The sequence below is a fragment of the Eurytemora carolleeae genome, unplaced genomic scaffold (genome assembly GCF_000591075.1).
Source record: "Eurytemora carolleeae unplaced genomic scaffold, Eaff_2.0 scaffold252, whole genome shotgun sequence".
NCBI classification, from domain to species: Eukaryota; Metazoa; Arthropoda; class Copepoda; order Calanoida; family Temoridae; genus Eurytemora; species Eurytemora carolleeae.
In genome coordinates, this window is record NW_019396306.1 from 242,194 (window position 1) to 261,654 (window position 19,461).

The 19,461-nt window shown below is 33.1% G+C and overlaps 1 protein-coding gene across 1 annotated transcript; it reads right to left on the reverse strand.

Annotated features, from left to right (window-relative positions):
• Window positions 1-67: 67 nt before the first annotated feature.
• On the reverse strand, window positions 68-17,468 carry LOC111700609 (vinculin). The gene is made up of 21 exons (XM_023471580.1): window positions 17,372-17,468; window positions 16,978-17,084; window positions 15,343-15,382; window positions 14,498-14,596; window positions 12,681-12,769; window positions 11,838-11,936; window positions 11,480-11,570; window positions 11,294-11,386; window positions 10,767-10,856; window positions 10,529-10,603; window positions 9,306-9,350; window positions 8,987-9,054; window positions 8,096-8,187; window positions 6,854-7,023; window positions 6,068-6,250; window positions 4,895-5,008; window positions 4,115-4,171; window positions 3,734-4,009; window positions 2,814-2,936; window positions 1,905-2,036; window positions 68-643 (listed from the first exon to the last, which is right to left on the reverse strand). Exons 1-21 carry the CDS (start codon window positions 17,426-17,428, stop codon window positions 539-541), a joined length of 2,205 nt encoding a protein of 734 aa, XP_023327348.1. The 5' UTR covers window positions 17,429-17,468; the 3' UTR covers window positions 68-538.
• Window positions 17,469-19,461: the final 1,993 nt, after the last annotated feature.

The window sequence follows — 19,461 nt, forward strand, 5'->3', positions numbered from 1 at the left end:
TATTTTTTGTTGACAATTAATATTTTTTGGCTCACATAGTAGCTCTGTGAAAATAAAAGAATATGCATTAAAATTTCTATTTTATTGATACAGTTAAGGTCTAACAAAAGTTATGGAAGACATTTTGTGGTTTAAGCAATTAAATAAAAATCACTGATTTCAGATTTCATTTAGAAAAATTTTGTTTATTTTGTTTCTAACAGAAAAGGCTGATGACTAGAAATTTTGACAAAGTTACTTTTTTATTAAGTTTTGATTTAGTCATAAAAATCAGCTGATTCAAATTATTAGAATTCAAATTCCCAGTCAGTTACACAAAAAACTTGATTTTGTTTCAAATTTAAGTTTTGACTGACTCTGTTTAAAACAACAGTTGTAAAGCTGATACAATCTTGAACTGAAAAGCTATTAAGATTGGCAACATCATCAGCTGATCCAACCATGAACGCAACAGCTGATTAACAGCTGATAAGATTAACAACATCATCAGGTGATCCAATCATTAACTGATCAGCTGAATTTGGATGGTGAAGAAGACCTATTGGAACCAAGGCTGCTTCCTGACCCACTTGAGTTTAAAGCCTGCGTCGCTTCTGACCCGTATACTCGCTGCTTCAGCTGCACGCACTGTCTCCTTTACAGCCTGCAACAATAATATTATAGGACTTTAGCGTCCTGATAACACCGCAATCGATTAATCTAAAAATCCATATAAATACTTGGCTTTTTTGTTTGCTTTTTTAATTAAACGTCAAAACTAATCGGTTTAGGATCTCAGAATTACGAGGGGGGGAGGGCAGAAGTTCTCAATTTGTAATCTCCACCACTTCAATTTGTAATCAGTAATAAAAATGTTAGCATTAAACCGCTTATTACTTAGAAATTAGACCATATCGACCTCTGTTAATGGCCCTATGGTGTACAATATTGTTAAAGCTTTCTTTATTGCTCCTCAGTTTCGAAAATAAATCTGTAAGTACGCCACATGAAGCGCTAGAAATAATTAGTGAACTCAATACTTCAATTTCACTAGTAGTCGGGATGAGACTGATTTTTTTTTAAATTTTATGTTGTTTCTCTGCATATAATTAGTTTTGTTGTAGATGTTGAACTCAAGTTGGCCAATACAAAAATCTGAACACTGTAAAGGTTTTTTGAAAATATCCTTTAAATGGTAATGAATATTACTTTCCTCGGGGTAAGGTAATTTTAAGTACACAGGCAGCCCGACTTTTAGTATCTTAACTCCAATCATGAAATGCAGTCATCAAATCAGCGAATTGGATCTAAGATTCGGCTAAAATAAACTATGCCTTGTTTCTCATTTTTTGTTGACCAAACCAATCTGAAAACAAATTGAAAATTTAGTTTAAGTCAATACATATGCCATGAAACCCCGATAGATGTCGAAAACTGTGTTAAAAATGCATTAAATTAAAATCTCAGAAAACAAGATTTTACGGTGATTACAAATTGAGAACCGCGCATGCCGCCAAATACGTTTGGTTGGCGGTGATTACAAGTTGAGGACTTCTCCCCCCCCCCCTGCAGTGACCTCAAACAAGAAGGTACGTTTATGGTCGGTCAACATTTTTCAAAATACAAGATAAAAATACAAGCGCTCTGAGATTGAATTTATGAATTTGAGCTAGGTCCAAATCCTGAATCATCGAATCAAAGCTAAAAATTTGAATCGATGATTCAGGATTTGAACCATAGGTAAGTAGTTTAGCGACCCCTCCCTGGAAGCCTAATATTAATATAAAACTCCTTACAGCTTATTTCAAACATTTGTCATTATTAAACAAAACTTTAACAAAAAGTTCTGATTTTTGTAATTTTCTTGGACTTTTTCAGAAATAACAAAATTTTAATTTTTGAAAATAATTAACTTTTTGTTTGACCTGATTAAGTTTCTGTGCATTGAATACGAGCATATCCATGGCCTCCTGATCCTCCTCGCTATCCATGTTCTGACCCATCATTGTCGCCTTCACCGTCGACAACACGCGCAGCTGGGTTCCCAAGGTTGGGATCTTTTCAAAGCTATTGCTGGCCAAACGGCTGGACCATATTGGCTAATATTTTTTATGAAACTCATGGGTACTCTTGGGGTAACATAGCCTAAATTTGATTGTTTTTCAAAATTTTAATTATCTTTTTATTCAAATTTTTGCATTAGATCGATTTCTTTTAGTTTTGGGTTTTAACAATTTTCTTTATTGGTCAGCACAATAGGTGGCAACAGAGAAATCGACCAAGTGTACACGACGTCACAAGTGTCAAATATAACATATTTTTAAAGATTAAATCAAATATAGTAAAAACAGAAAATAAAAAACACTGTAAGATAAGCACTTAGTTATCACTATTATTAATAATTTTGTCGGACACAAAAGGCTGTTGACACTTTAGTCGTAAAAATACAGCTGAACTGAGAGTGCATAAATTCTACTTTGCGATATATTGTACTAGAATCTATTTGGTCAAAACTATCTTTAAGAAAGAAATGGAGAGTTTGCTGCAAACTCTGATTTTCTAATCACTATATCTTTGCAACCTGATATTGTACACCTTAGATATTTCAAACTATGAAATCTGTAAGATCAAATATAATCTAAGTTTGAAATATCAACGGTGTATATCATCAGGTTGCAAAGATTACATATCATAATTTTTTCTACTCTTTAAATATTGATGGAAAAAAGTGTCACAGACTTTTTAGGGTCACGTAAATTATATAAAAATAATTGTTAACATTCAAATTAATGGATTTTTTCAAACGAAAAAAAAAATATTTTAAAAAATATTACTTTAGCGCATGCAATGAGCTCCCTCTTGGTCCCCTTCCCTCCCCTGATGAGCTCTGAGAGATGAGCCATGAGGTAAGCAATCTTCTTCGCAGCGGCGATGATCTCGTTGTCCGTGTGATCCCACTATAATAATAATAAAACATATAACCGCGAATTGAGCAGAAAAACGTACATGTCTTCGTCAAGTTTTGCCAAAACTAAGGTCTAAAGGGCACAGTCAATTCTATAAATTGAGGGTCAAAAACTTCAAAGTTTCGTTAAAGTCCATCAAAACAGAATGAAACGAATAAAAGCACATTAAGCAAAAAGTATAACATACAACTTATGATCAATAAGTTTCACTAGAAAACTTAGGGGTACTGCGGAATTTGTAGCCCTTTAATTTTTTTTTGAAGGTTCCCTATAACGCAGCTTTTTCACATTGAGGAGCCGGGGCGGATACAGGATTTAAGTGAGTGGGGGGCAAGATTTTTTAGGAACAAAAAAATCCATAATTAGGAACAAAAAATCGCGCTGCAGGCGAAAATTTTTTTGACTCAAAAAGAGTCAAAATTAATGACTAAAGACTAAAAAACTAGATTTTTAACTTTTCACACATTATAGTTTATTGAGACAGATATTTTTCCTGTTTTGCACTAGGGTTTCTTTCCCTTAAGCATACTATTGAGAAGCTATTCTGAAAATAGGAACAAAAAATTCCAAATTCAGGGGGTGGTGAATGTCCCCCCGCCCCCCCTGTATCCGCCCCTGTTGAGGAGAACGCTTCCTAAATTACAACAGAGATTTTATCAACGTCAATCCGTCCTCAAGAAAATTATGAGTATGGTCTTCATGAACTTTCAAAACAAATTCCGTATTGAGACATACTATTATGTTGCGAAACTTTTTGATCACATTTCGTGGACAGGGTCAAATGTTACCTGTTTGACCTCCTGGTAAAGTCCATGCGCCGCCATATGTATCGGCCGGTTAGATCCCGGCTCAGTGGTAAATAACCCCTCTTCATCATCCGTATCCGGCCTAGGAGGTCGGGGCGGAGCCGGAACAACGTCCTGCGGCAGCGGAGGCCGGGGTGGGGCGGAGTTATCTACGGAGGTGGGTAGAGGAGGTACGGGTGGCGGAGGGATCGGTATTCGGCCTCCGCCCCGCTCCGAGTCCAAACCAAACATGTTCAGGTCCAGAAATAGTTTTCGAACCTGGAAAAAAAATTATTTGAAAATAGTTCCGAAAAGTAATTTTTGCATACAAACTGTATAGACTGATGTTGTATTAATTACAGATTCTCTAATATACTGCTGTACCTGTTGTACCATTTCTTGAAGGTTAGAGGCACACTGTTGCCATCTAGCGTACTGATTCTAAAATAATAGTGTATATATATATAAAATTAGTAAAATGCTGTTTGTTTGTTTGTTTTTATGTTCATTGTTCGACCATAACTACCTTTTGTCTTAAATTTTGATTGGGGAACTTGGTAAAATCTGCAAAAGTGTAGCGGATTTCTGCAAAAGTGTAGCGGATTTCTGCAATTTAGTTTTTCTTGCATGAAATTTAAAGTCTGTTTTTATTGTCAATGTTTAACATAAATGAATGCGGGGAATGAAGTTTAGTTATTTTAGTGTTTTTCTAATTTAAATTCTAACATTCTTCATATTTCATCGCATTTCGTTGTTCAAGTAAAATAGATTTAAACTTGATATTTTTAAGTAAATTTTGCAAACTAACAATTTAAAAGAGAATATCGATGTAATTTAAAGATTTACAAATGTCCTTTTTAAAGGGAGTGCTCGCGAAAAATGAAAGGGGGTATAGGCTTACGGCGAAAGATAAATTAGTACTAGTAGCGATCAAAAAGCGATTATTTTTCGCCGTAAACCTATAAAAATTATGGAGATTTCCTTGTTTTTCTGTCTGAAACTTGACAACTTCAAATTACGGTTTCTATTTAAAACTAGGTGGCCGGAGGATTCATGCAGCTAGAGATAAGAAAGAAATGGACAGAATTTATCATGTTCAAAATGTTAAAATTAAAACTAATATGTAATTATAACATTAAATTCAAAAAATAAAATATGCCCAACCTGATCTGACATATTAATTGCCATGAGTTTACTGCTTTCAACGAAGGGGGCAATGACAGCCTTGAGTCGGTCAGCGGCCTGGTTAACTTCCTTCTTCAGCGATATATCCTCTATATTACAGGGGCAGTTAGTTCAAATCAAGGATAAATTTCCAAAAATGATATTAAATGTCAGTTTTAGACAGATATGGACAGTGTAACAGAGTTTTGAATGATTGCAAGCAACAGAAGTAAAATAATAACAATTTAAAAATCCATACAGAGGGAGGATTGATATATACTCTACAATGCAGGGGGTTGGTTTAAATCATTGAAAATATCAGTTTAAGACAATCAGTAAAGGGGAAGGGGTTGAACTTTATATACCGTCTACAATGCAGGGGCAGTTTTTTCAAATCACTTACAAAGTTTCAAAACTGATATTAAATGACAGTTTTAAACAAAAATTAACAACAATATAGAGTTCGAACAAAGATATGATAACAAAATAACATCAGAGATGGTATAGTAAAAATTCTCCGTTAATTATGATTGCATTTTAATACAGCGGTAAGACTGTTTACTAATATAAAACAGACGACATTATAGTGCAGCTTTGCTTTCTATCCAGCTTTGTAAACAGAGGGAAGCTGTGAGTTTAACAGGTAAATAATCTTAGCTATAAAAACAATGTTTTCTTATATGACACAAAATTGATTGGTTTTACATTTGCTGAAACATTAAAAATTAACTGATTATTTTCTTAAATAAATTGTGTGTGGGTATATATCATGAATTTAAGCACGATCGATATGAATTAAACATGCAGTACACATGTAATCAAAGTGTGTATACGGCATATTTTATCCAGCTGTGTCCTATCAAGGTTAAATATCCCAAAAAATAAAACTAATAAATAAACCTAAATTTCTTCACGTTTCCTTACACATTTAAAGTTATCCCATGCTATGTCATAAAACAATAATATCTTAAAAACAAAAATTTTTAATTTTGACAGCTTCCCTATGNTTATTAATGCTTTTTAAAAATATAAATTTAATCTGCATAGATGTACCATCATACAGCTTGAAATATACTGTTTTCAACCATAAAGCTATAAACTCTACGTATCCAGTCATTTTTGAATTTTTGTCTCTATACGGTAAGATTATTATTAACGAGAAATGCAGCTAACTAAGGTTACCAATGAATATTTTTGATCCGTTTTATATTTTCCCCTCGTTATATACCTAATGCTCTGTACACCCGCTGCATATTGTTTTCGTAGATTTTCAAAGTTCTCGTCAGCTGCTTTATTCTCTGGGTAGGTCATCTTGATGGTTCCAGCGTTCACTAGCTGAGGGGTCAAATGTTCTACCTGTTAAACAATTAAGTTTCAATGAATATATTTTATTAAACAAATTTTTACAATCTTAAAACTTATTTTGCTGTTTTAAAAGAATTTTCATTTATTCAACAAATTGACATTTTAAAAAGATGATAATTTTTTTAAATGAATTATGAATAAGCACAGAGAAATGACGTGAATTCACATTATGTGACTTCGAGGTCATTAATTGCAAACGTATTATGTTACTAGCTTGCTCAATGGTGTTACGGGGGTACCGTTGTGAATTGAACATACCCCTGTTTTTAAATGAAGGCTCACATGAAAATAAAGGGACTGTTAATATAATTTCGAGTGATTCTCCATTTATAGAGTGGAATGTCTGTGATACAACGTTACCCTACAAACATTTGTTTAAACTCAAATGATCACCTTTTTTCTGTCTCAAAATTGATTATTGAATGGTGGGTTCTCCGTAAAGTGAATTTATTTCTTTTCTAGAGAGAAATACGACGATATCTTCCTCATTGTTGCTCAGATAAAGGTTTAAAGGGTACCGAGGTGAATCGGACATGTCACTCTAAAAATAGAGACCCAAGATACGTCTACAGTTCCTTTATAAGAGAAATGTACCTGTGTTGAGAGATGAACTAAACTTTCCGATCTTCTCTTATTCCTTGCGTTCGCAGCGGCAACTAGACTTGCAGTCTTAGATAGTCTTCCGGAGAACTGTTTTAATACAAATCCTTTCTGTTCAACTAAATACAGATTATTAGTAGTATAGCAGCCACTAGACTTGCAGTCTTAGATAGTCTTCCGGAGAACTGTTTTAATACAAATCCTCTCTGTTCAACTAAATACTAGATTATTAATAGTATAGTAGCCACTAGGCTTGCAGTCTTAGATAGTCTTCCGGAGAACTGTTTTAATACAAATCCTCTCTGTTTAACTAAATACAGAATTGTTTTTGAGATGTTGAAATTCGATTAATTCGGTTCAATTGAGTTGGTTCAACCTTAAACTCTTAAAGAGAGTCAGCACTGTATGGTAGTTGAACTGAGAATGTAATATTGTGAAGAAATTTGTTAGGATTAGTTTAAGACATATACAACGTTTTAATGATGTATAATTATTGAGTTTGAGCGCAACATCGACGTTCAAAATATCTATTTGGGTGGTTAAGGTTTGAGAATTTTGTTTTTAAAAATAATTAAATAACGACGACAAAAACTGTAAAAAAAGTCTTCAGTAAATTAATTAGATGTTCAGGAACATATTTCTCAAATGAAATGTTCTCAATAAATCAATGTTGGAATCAATTATTTCTTTTTTATCATTTTATTGAATTTCATAATCTTTATGAATTTGGTAGCAGATTTTTTCAAATTCTTCAAATGTCGTCTTTTCAATAGAAGTTTCAAGAATTTTACAGAAAGTGTTTGTGAACAATGAGACATTACAGAAACAATTAACTGAATAAGATTACTTATTTTTGATGATAACAGTTAATTTTTATTTGCTCAACCTGTTCCTAAAAAACTAATTAGTTAACTGTAGAATTTTTACTACATTTTTTGTCGTCGTTATTGAATGATTTTCTAGAAACCTATTCTCAAAATCATCCCTTGAAAATGAACAATCTGTGAGGATTTAAAAGATTGAATTTGCACCCTTGCTGAACAAATATGCACCGTAAAAACATCTCATAGGTTTCAAATGATTCCTAAAAAGGTTCTCCACAATATTACATTCTCAGTTCAACTACAATAAATTGCCGGTCACTCCCTTTAAAACCTTTCTGCTCAACAATTATAACTAAGAATGCATTATCAGCTGAGGCCGTAGCTTATGAATTGTTAATCCTCCAGGACGCACAAATCCGTATTTTGTGGTTTGAAAACATGTGCTCCCAATCATTTAANTCGGCCATATCCTGGATAATTCGGTTTATGACGGCCTCGTTAATTCTAAATATATATATTTCACGTTTCTTCAATTTTAAACAAGGATGGGGTAACATTTTGCATCATATACAAACTAGTGTGGAGTGCCATTTTGCTTCATTTATAAACGTGGGTGTGGTGCAATTTTGTATAATTTTAAAACTAAGGTGGGGTGTCATTTTTGCAAAATTTTTGGCACGGTTTACATAAATTAAACGTTTCTATATTACGAAAAGCGAGTTATTAATTAAAAATATAAAGATTGATTTATAGCAAAGCAAAGATGTTTTGATTAACTAATCCACCTTATTCTTATTTAGCGAATATGCTAAATTTTACAACAAAGTTTGATAAAGAAACAAAGAAAGAAAAATTACTTTAAAAAGTATTTCAGGCCTGTAATGAAAGTATTTCAGGCCTGTAATGAAAGTATTTCAGGCCTGTAATGTAAAAACATGATCATTAAGATTAAGTTTCACGGTAAACTTTGTAATATTTCGGTTAAGCATGTTTAAAGTCTTCAGGTTTTTATAGCTTCATCAATTTAAAGCCTTTAATACTTAAATTTTTCGTTAATTTCTTCTAAGTATTCTATTGTATGCATTCCCATCGAAATAGTTTTCAAGTATTCGAACAAATATTTCTGCAGAATATTTTTAAGGTTTATGGTTTTTTTTTAATTGTAGTTTTGTTTTTCGAGACTGATTTTACTTGTGTTTGGTATAAGATATTATATTACTTGTGTTTGGTGTGAGATATTATATTACTTGTGTTTGGTGTGAGATATTTTATTACTTGTGTTTGGTGTGAGATATTCTATTACCTAAATTCAAGATTGAGCAGTGCTGTAGCTGTATTCTGCCGGTCAGACCTCTCTACCTCCCTACACGCCTAGATAACAGCCGCCATAATCTTACGCAACTAACACGCTGGAAAGTTCGTTATAACAAAATGAATGGATTAAAACAAGAAAAGCAAACCTTGTTTGTCGATGAAAATGTAATAAAAGCTTGAGATGACGCAGCAAAAATGCATTTGAGATTTGCCATGGGACAAAATCCGCAAGATTAAAGATACGCAATATGGCGCTCATATAAGAAAACTAACGCGGCAAGCTGGGCACGGTTTAAATAGTTTTCTACCTGAATAATTTCTGTTCGAGCTGAACCATCAAAACATTCGGCAATCTGAAACAAAACACTTGAATTATAAAAGGACAGTTTACAATTATTTAGGAATGAAAATAATTCGGAGTTAAAATTATTTGAGGATATAAAAGGTTGGGAACATAAAATAATAATATGAAACAGATAATTACACTTAAGGAATTTGTTGATTGATGTTAAATGAAGCAACAGAAATACGATAAAAAAGATTTGCAGTAATTGTATTATTTTTAGACATTTGTACTTTATTAGCTTAGAGTGTTTAATTATTAAAAACAGGGAATTAGACACCAATTCAAACTTTTATGGGTTATTGAATACAAAACTTTCAGAACTAGTAAAACTATGTCTTATCTTTGTAATCTGTGTGAGTAATAAAATTTTTTTGCTTAACTTTGTAATCAACATAACTAAAAACAAACTCTTGTCCTAGCTTTGTAATCAATATAACTAAAAGACAAACTCTTGTCCTAGCTGTGCAATCAGTATAATTAAAAAAAAAAACTCTTTTCCTAGCTTTGTAATAAATATAGTTAAAAACTCTTTTCCTAGCTTTATAATCAATATAACTAAATAACAAACTCTAGTCCTAGCTTTGTAATCAATATAACTCTTGTCCTAGCTTTGTAATCAATATAACTAGTTCTTGTCCTAGCTTTGTTATCAACATAAATAATAAAATAACTCTTTTGCTTTTTCTGTAATCTGTAAAAGTAATGAAAAACTCTATTTTTGTAATTTGTATATATATATATATATATATTAAACAAACTCTTGTCCTGTCTTTGTGATCTGTATAACTACTAAACAACTCTTGTTAATTCTTGTAACCAGTATAAGTAATGAACAATACTCTTGTCTAATCTGTCTAGTCACTATGAACTAAAAAACAAACTCTTGTGCTATTTTTATAATCTGTATAACTAATAAACAAACTCTTGTCCTATCTTTGGAATCGATATAAATAATAAACTAATTCTTGTACTGTCTCTGTTTTCTGTAAAAGTAATGAAAAACACTTGTTCTATCTTTGTAATCTGTAAATAAAATACAATTTTTTATCCTATCTATGTTATCTGTAAAGGTAATGAAAAAAATCTGATTCTATCTTTGTGATCAGTTTAACTAATAAAACCTCTTGATTTAACTTTGCAATTATTATAACTAATAAAAAAGTATTTGTATCTAGGCAAACTAACCTTATGTGCCATATCTAGAATATGTTGAACAATATCACGGCTAATCTCAGTTTTGTTGGAAACAAGATTATTTACCTGAAAGAAAATTAAACTTAGAAATATTTATAAAGATGAAAAAAAAATCTGTTCCATTTAAAAAAATATATAGATATAAAAATAATTTGTTTTTGACACAAAAATTGTTTTTACTTGATTTTTAACAAATTCAAAATGTCTTCTTTTCTATTTATTTCTTTACCCTCTTCATAATCTCGTGGAAGGATAAATCCGCGAGATTAATTCCATTTCCGTTTAGTAACCGGGCAGAGGTGTCGGTTTGGGTAGATTCCTGAAAATGTATTATGTAGGTTCAAGTCTTGTTCAGTTTCTAATCGTTTCGGGATAAAATGTTTTTTAGAAAAGATAGAATTTTTTAAAACTTTATTTCCGCAATTAGAGGTGCACTCCTGATTTACAACTGCACCCTTTTTACGTTGGTTTAAGAAACAAACAAAGAGGAAGATATCGTCGTTTCTATCTAAAAAGGGTTAAATTCTAATAATTTCTTACTTTGTCTCTGCCGCATAAATCCGCAATATATAAAACAAGGATAAATTTATACGTTTTGCTGAGACGAAGGTTTAAAGGGTACCGCTGTGAATCGGGCATCCAACTCTTTAAATGTAATGGTTACTTGAAATTAAAGATAACAGTCCCTTTAAAATGAATAATAAAAATGGCGTTTGTTTGAACTTGATATCCTGAAGGAAAGGAGGTTAACCTTACCTCTAATATTTTAATAACCTCCGATATCTCCTCCGTCATCCTCCGAGCCAGGTAGTTCCTGTTTTCAACAGCCTCCTCCGTTCCCTTACCCTCCTATAGTAGAAATACAGTGACCTATAAAAATGTGGAATAGGCAGACGACTGTTAGTCTCAATTTAAAAAATGTTTAGCAAAAATAGGAAATACCTGGTTCAAGATTTGAATAAATATTTTCATAGAACAGATTAGGATTGGGGCCAAGGTCTTCATCTGTTCAAGGTGCTGTCCTAATCCATCCCTAGTATACACAATACACATAGGTCTTGTTTAGTCTTGTCTTGTCTTGTCTAGTCTTGTCTTGTCTTGTCTTGTCTTGTCTTGTCTTGTCTTGTCTTACGTACATAAGGACATAGCTATTAAATATTTGAGATACTATAGTCTATATGGCGAATACATGAATAATTTGGTGTTCTTTGGTGGAAATGAAATAAGATTACTACTTGGGAACTCCCCCCCCCCCTAGAGGAGTGGGGAGAACTGACTCCGCCCCCCTCCCATCTTCTACCTGAGGTCCTTGACGAATTGCACGAGGTCCTCCATGGTCTCAATGACCTCCGAGATTGCGAGATAGTCCAAAACCTTTTTACAGTCACGACACAACTTTCTGAAAAAGGAGAGTTTCCATCAATATAAAAAAACTCGTCGCTCATATATATATTTGTGATCTATAGCTGATCAAACGGCTAAACCAAAATGGCTACCTTTTTTGAGGAAACCCATGTGTAAACTGGGGGTAACATAGGCTAAAAGAAATTCGACATTTTTTTAAAAATTCGATGTTTGTTTTCCAATGTGTTTTTAAAATTGCACGGGCAAGGCCGGGCACTTCAGCTAGTTCGGAATAAATTAGAACACTTAAACTCCAATTCTGCCAAGGGCGTTTACAAGAATTTGTAAATTTTTTAATATTTTTTTTTTTGGTCAGGGGCTGAATTGAATACCCTTCGAGTCCCGGATTCGAGTCTGCACTAGCTCTACTTTGTATAGTTAGAATTTCATTAAAAAAGATTAACAATGTATATTGTTCATGTGTAAGACGTATGAGTATTCAGAATTCCATATAAAAGAAAGAGTTTAGAGAAAAATAGAACAAAAAGGAAAATAAAGATCAATAAATGGACAAAAAGTAAAAGTAAATTGTCAGTTGTGGACTATAAAAAGAATTTACTACCAAATTGAATATATATTGATAAAAAAGTTAATAAATGAGTATCTAAATGAATAAAGTATATTTGGTCACCTTTTTGATAATACAGTGATACAATAATATTTTTGTTTTTTTAAAGTGAACAATAAAAAATAAAAAAGTCAAAAATGTGACAATGCATATAAAGTGAAAATGTTCTACCTTACTTGGGATGCATCAAAGCTGATCAGCATAGCAGTAGTTCCCTGCAGTATAGCCCTGGACCCTTCTATCAGCTTATCCCTCCCTCTCTAATCAGTTACAACATTTTTATCAGTTTTCCCTGGACCCTTCAATCAGTTTTTTTCCCCTTTCTAATCAGTCATAACATTTTTATCAGTTTTCTCAGGACCCTTCAATCAGCTTATCGGGAGGAATAATCAGTCATAACATTTTTATCAGTTTTCCCGGTACCCTTCCATCAGCTTATCCCCCCTTTCTAATCAGTTACAACATTTATAACAATTTCCCCTAGACCTTTCAATCAGCTTATCCCCCCCCCCCTTTTAATCAGTTACAACAGTTTTATCAGTTTTCCCTGGACCCTTCAATCAGCAATTATTCCCCCTTTCTAATCAGTCATTACAGTTTACCCTTTAAGGAACTGTAGTCGTACTTTCAAGTAATCCTCCGTTTGTAGAGTTGTATGTCAGATTCAAAACAGCGGTAACCTTTAAACCTGTTTCTGATTATCTATCAAAGTAGATATCCTAATGGTAAAGCTGAAAATAAAGTGTCTTTGGGGTCCAAGTGACGTCATTCGCACGGAGTTAGCATAAACATGTACACTCTAATTTCCCCTTTGAACCAAGGAGAATTGAATATAAGGAGGGGGCAATAGGGTTTCCATACACTTTGCTGTGGCGTATTTGGGCTGCTGGAGAACTAGTTTTTGCGTAACAACAATAATAAAGGCAGCCGATCTAATGTAAACAAACATGAGTTAGTATACAGTGAATCTTCATCTAACGCAGAGATGCACCAATGTCTGTTTATAATTTGTGTTATTTTTTACAATCTTTATTATTGTTGTTACGCAAAAACTAGTTCTCCAGCAGCCCAAAAACGTCACAGCAAAGTGTACGGAAACCCTATTGCCCCCTCCTTGTATTCAATTCTCCTTGCTTTGAACTAAATTTTCAGCTAGAGAGTAAACTTATTTACATCGTTCCAAACCTGGAATGCCTCGTAAGGACTCCTGATTTAAAAAGGCAGTTTAACGAGTTTAGCTTGATTTCTCCCTCTAAACGGAAGTTGAGTCTAAACCTTCTTGCTATACTTCTCCTATGACGTATTTACTCTGCGTTGAAACAGAATATAATCCCTCAAAGAGGAAGCTAAAAGTCTAGTGCTAAGGCAGCGAGGTAATTTCCACCCAGAGTTCCTTAGATAGGAAGTTGTCGCAAAACGGCCCTGGTACCTTAGGAACACACGTTTCCTTCTTTATATAGGAAGGATAAATGTTTCAAAGCAGAGTAAAACGCGTCATAAGAGAATTATAACAAAGAGGTTTTGACTCAACTTCTTGTTAGAGGGAGAAATCAAGCTAAACTGCCTTTTTAAATCAGGAGTCCTTGGGAGGCATTCCAGGTTTGGGACAATGTAAATACGGTGTACGGATATATCCGTTATTGAAGATGTGATAAATGTTTAAAGGGCGCCGTTGTGAATCAAGACATGTCACTCTTTTTTTAAATAGAGAATCACTTGATATTATGTTTATAGTTCTTTTAAGCTCAAATCAATCGGACAAACTAATTTTAATTTACGTTAAATTAACTTTGAAATTGAGTTTTAGAAACGCAATGTAAACACATTAATGAAAATAGCAGTAAAATTATTATGCTGAATTGTTATGAATTATGATTAAATCTGTTTTTAGAAAAAGTCTAAAAGATTACAAAAGACTTTTAAAGGAGGCAAATTTTGCAATCATTAGAAAAAGTTATGTTTTTTTATTTTCAAAACTAAAAGTTTACTTGAGAATATGGGTCTGAGTTGAGATCATTACTGGCTTCCTCTAAACAATTAGCTGCCTTCTCTATAGTGCTCAGGGACTTGGGCATCTCACTTTTCATCTAGATACCATAGATTATACAGATAGGACACAGTTAGGAGAGAGGTTATAGTTTTATTTTTGGCCTGATTGCTCACTTAGGACAAGAGAGGTGTCTTTGGTTTGGGTGGGATTACACAGACAAGAGAGGTGTCTTTGGTTTGGGTGGGATTACACAGACGAGAGAGGTAGTCTTTGGTTTGGGTCGGATTTCACAGACAAGAGAGGTAGTCTTTGGTTTGGGTGAGATTACACAGACAAGAGAGGTAGTCTTTGGTTTGGGTCGGATTACACAGACAAGAGATGTAGTCTTTGTTTTGGGTGGGATTACACAGACAAGAGAGGTAGTCTTTGTTTTAGGTGGGATTACACAGACAAGAGAGGTAGTCTTTGTTTTGGGTGGGATTACACAGACAAGAGATGTAGTCTTTGGTTTAGGTGAGATTACACAGACAAGAGAGGTAGTCTTTGGTTCAGGTGAGATTACACGGATTTTCTGATTACCACTGTATAATGTACTATACAGAGTTAACCACAAAGAATGAGACAAAGAGAGGACTGAACGGAATTTCCTTGTTCTTGTTTTGTTGTATTCATGATTCCTTGCGACTTTAAATTTATTAATTTCTTTGTCAAATTATTTGAAGTCATTAAAAGAATATCTTCAAGGCTTGTTTTAATATTTCTACACGTCGTCATATTTTTAGAGTTTCAGGTCGTCTTTACAATCTTATTCTTTATGGGTAACCATTTATTTATTAAACATACCTTCATATCTTGAGAAGAGCTAATTGTTTCTTTACCAACCCTGAGAAATATATATTTCTTATATTTTAACATTATGTAATATATAACCCCGTCATTATCTCAATTTAAAGCTTTTCCTTTATGTTAAAAAAATATTTGCGAGGGATTTTATTGTTTTAGAACAAATAAACATGTGTTCTTGTTATACAAAATTATTTTCTTACTTTTTTATTTATATCAAAATGAAGTATTCTTGATTTTTATTTATGAAATGATAAAAGCAAATTGTGCTTAAAATGGTAAATATATCTTTCTTCCTTTTAATTCTGTCTAGTAGTGTTCAATTGTATTGAATTAAAAATGAAATACGAGCTGGCATCATTTTATATTTAGAACATTTAATTTCAAGCCTCTGGGGAGATATTTAGAAAATTGATACCTTCAAATAACCGAGAAAATAAATGAAAAAAAAATCTCTTTTAGCACGTTTTTCAAAACATTAAATACTTAATTGTTTATAATCTTGTTTAAGATTAAATCAGAAACCTGAAGTCGAAGTAGATTAAAATTTGAACAGTCAAGAAGATATTTTCAACATTCAACACTTTTAGGTCGTAACTTAGTTATTTTCAGGGGGGGGGGGGGGGGCAGTTCTATCTTTGAACCCTGCTTTTATGCCCCCCCCCCCAAAAAAAAAACCTAATCAGACGTTAGAACTTTTATGTTGTGAATCTCAGGATTAAGCATTGATCTCCATCTTATACAGATCAACAGATTAATTTAATTCCTCTTCTATATCCCGTGAAAGTCATTATTGAGAGTTTAAAGGGAGTGTTCGCCTAAAATAAAAGGTGGTATACAGTTACGGCGAAAAATAAGCGCTTTTGATCACTACTAATCTTACTTCTATCTGTTGCGTCTATATAAGGAGAAAATTGTTAAAAACGACTCATGCTGAAGAACGTAACGTCCATACAAATTCAGAAAGTTGCAACATTCAACTCGAAGCGTTAAAAATTAATTAAATTCCAAAAAAAAATCATTCAGATGTTACAAACAGTAGTCATCGATTATTTTTCGACGCTTTTGTATTTAGTTAGTGTTAGTATTTCAAAATATTTTTGATTTTTTAAAAAATAATATATCAATTGTGCTGGATTTTCGAACATTCCTGGAAAATATAAAAATGTCGTCTTCATTGTAAAAAAAATCCTCAACAGGAATAAATGTTTTCAAAAGTAACTATCAGATCATAAAAAATTAAAAATATTATAAAATATCAACTATACGAATGCGTCGAAAAATTATCGATGATTATTGGTTGTAATATCTGAATGATCTGTTTGGAATTAAATTGACTTTTTTACGATCTGAGTCGAATATTGCAACTTTCTGAATTTGTATGGACGCTACGTTCTTCGGCATGAGTCGTTTTTAACAATTTTCTCTTTATAGACGCAACATATAGAAGTAAGATTAGTGGCGATCAAAAGCGCTTATTTTTCGCCGTAACCCTATACCCCTTTCAGTTTTCGCGAACACTCCCTTTAAGTATTGATCCTCAAGTTTAAAAGTACCCACATAAGATATCAAGTTCAAGCATTCAAGATTAACAATATCAAGACAATAAGTCCGATCTTTAGAGCAAGCACTTACCTAACAAGATTTGAGACTGCCTTACTAACTGCTTGGACCGGTATCTCCAGGTTAGGCATAGAGTTACCATCCTCCCCCTCCTCATGCAGGATTATCAGCTTGCTCACCTACAGTAGGACACATAAAACTAAGGAATAGGAAGACGACTTTTAGACGCAAGGTCGGGTTTTTAGTAGTCCAATCAATATAAAACACAATAATTGTGCAGGGTACACAGGATACACAGTGTACAGAGGGTACACAGGATACACAGGATACACAGGGTACAAGGGATACACAGGATACACAGGATACACAGGATACCCTTCACAGTCGAGACAGTCTTAAGATTTGATGCGTACAGGATACAAAATACAAGATACAGAATGCAGAATACAGGATACGGATACAGAACCTGTTGAGCTACTGGTTCCAGAATGGATGCTATGGTTCTGGTTTGATAAAGCGGCATCTTGCTTTTATCCTTCCTTACATAGATCAGAATACTTTAGTTATCTGAAATCATTTATATTTTTAATTTATATATTTTAATAAATAACTCATAATACGGAAAAAGCTTAAAACTAGAAGAACCAGAATTTTTTTCATATAAAATAAATAAAATATATTGAGCAAAAAATCTTTGCGTTATAAAAATTACTCATATTGCTAAAAGCTTGATTGATTGAGAAAAAACGTGTACAATTGTATCTGAAGTCACATACTTTTTTTTTAATCGGGGGGGGATAGATGGATAGATGTTTATTAGATAAACATTGTTAACCTTGTTGAAGAGGCAGGACAACTGTTTAATATTCATACAAGATGTGGACAAATTCAGGGCGTTTTCTTTTAAATCAATTCTTCATTGTGATTGTATAACACTATAATGCGATTTTATTTTATCTATATATATATAATATATATATCTATAAAGTAGTAATCTCTGTTAATATGGGAATACACAGACAAGAGAGGTAGTCTTTGTTTTGGGTGGGATTACACAGACAAGAGAATATGTATAACTGACGGAAAGAATAGGTATGTATAACTGACGGAAAGAATAGGTGTGTATAACTGAAGGAAAGACTAGATATGTATAACTGACGGAAAGAATAGGTATGTATAACTGACGGAAAGAATAGATATGTATAACTGACGGAAAGAATAGGTATGTATAACTGACGGAAAGAATAGGTATGTATAACTAACGGAAAGAATAGATATGTATAACTGACGGAAAGAATAGGTATGTATAACTGACTGACCAATCTAAGAATGAACCCACCTACTCAAAGCTTTAAAATCATCGGTAACCGATTTCTGCAAAAGTAATTTTACACGCACATTAATTTTCCCGAAAGGTGATGATGCAATGGCTGTACTGTCCGGTTTTACCGTCTACAAGCTGTATGTGTATTGTAAAATTTGCGCTAGCTGCCTTCAAGTCGAGTCGGTACTTCAAATGAACCTAAGAACACTAAGTACACAGTGAACTCAATTTCTCGTTAAAAGAAAAAGTTTCTATTTTGACATTCTCATTCATTTAAAACAATATAAATTACTTGACATACAGTATTATAATTAGGGTTCAGTCAGTAGTCCTCTTGCCCCCGGGTACTCCTGGGAAAGCTGATTTAACAAGTTACGCTTTCGATCACAATTCAATTTACAATGAAAATGAAAACTTCTGTCTTGTAGGTCAAGAGTTTTGACCAAATTCTTTTAGTATTCCAAAAGGAATCAGTAAAAATAGTAATATATAAATTTAATAATTCTTAAAAAAGTCAGGAATCTGATACTTAAATTGGTGTTAACTCTATTTTCTCTTGTTAGTAAATATTTTTCATTGTATAATTTTATTGATTTTATTTTCATAAGCATAATGGACCTTGAATATTTTATATTGATGACACAAAAAGGGAAACATTGTAACATAAATCCAAAATAGAAAGTGATGATCCGGTACTTCAAATCCGGTACTTAAGATCCGGTACTTCAAATCCGGTACTTCAAATTCGGTACTTCAAATTCGGTACTTCAAATCCGGTACTTCAAATCCGGTACTTCAGATCCGGTACTTCAAACCCAGTACTTCAAATCCGTTACTTCAAACCCGGTACTTCAAATCCAGTATTTCAAATGAGTTTTTAGTGTTTAGTTTTCAGAAACTAACAATCAAGAATACAGTAAATTCCACAAAACTGCTGAAAAGGATGATTAAATTGAATATGCAGACCAGCATGTTATAGACAGGGTTACCCACAATGGATGAGACGTTAAAGACGACTTGAAGTTCTTAAGTTATGACGATTCCAAGGTTACACGAAGTGTTCTGCCTTGAATATATTTTTCAAATAGCTTATATTAACTGATTTAGCACAGAACTAAATAAGTTNTATGTTCATTAACCCCCTCCCACCATCTCAACATTTATCCACCCCCCCCTTTTCATTACTGGGGGGGGGAGTTTTCCTCCTCATGGTTTTTTTACTCATTCATCCC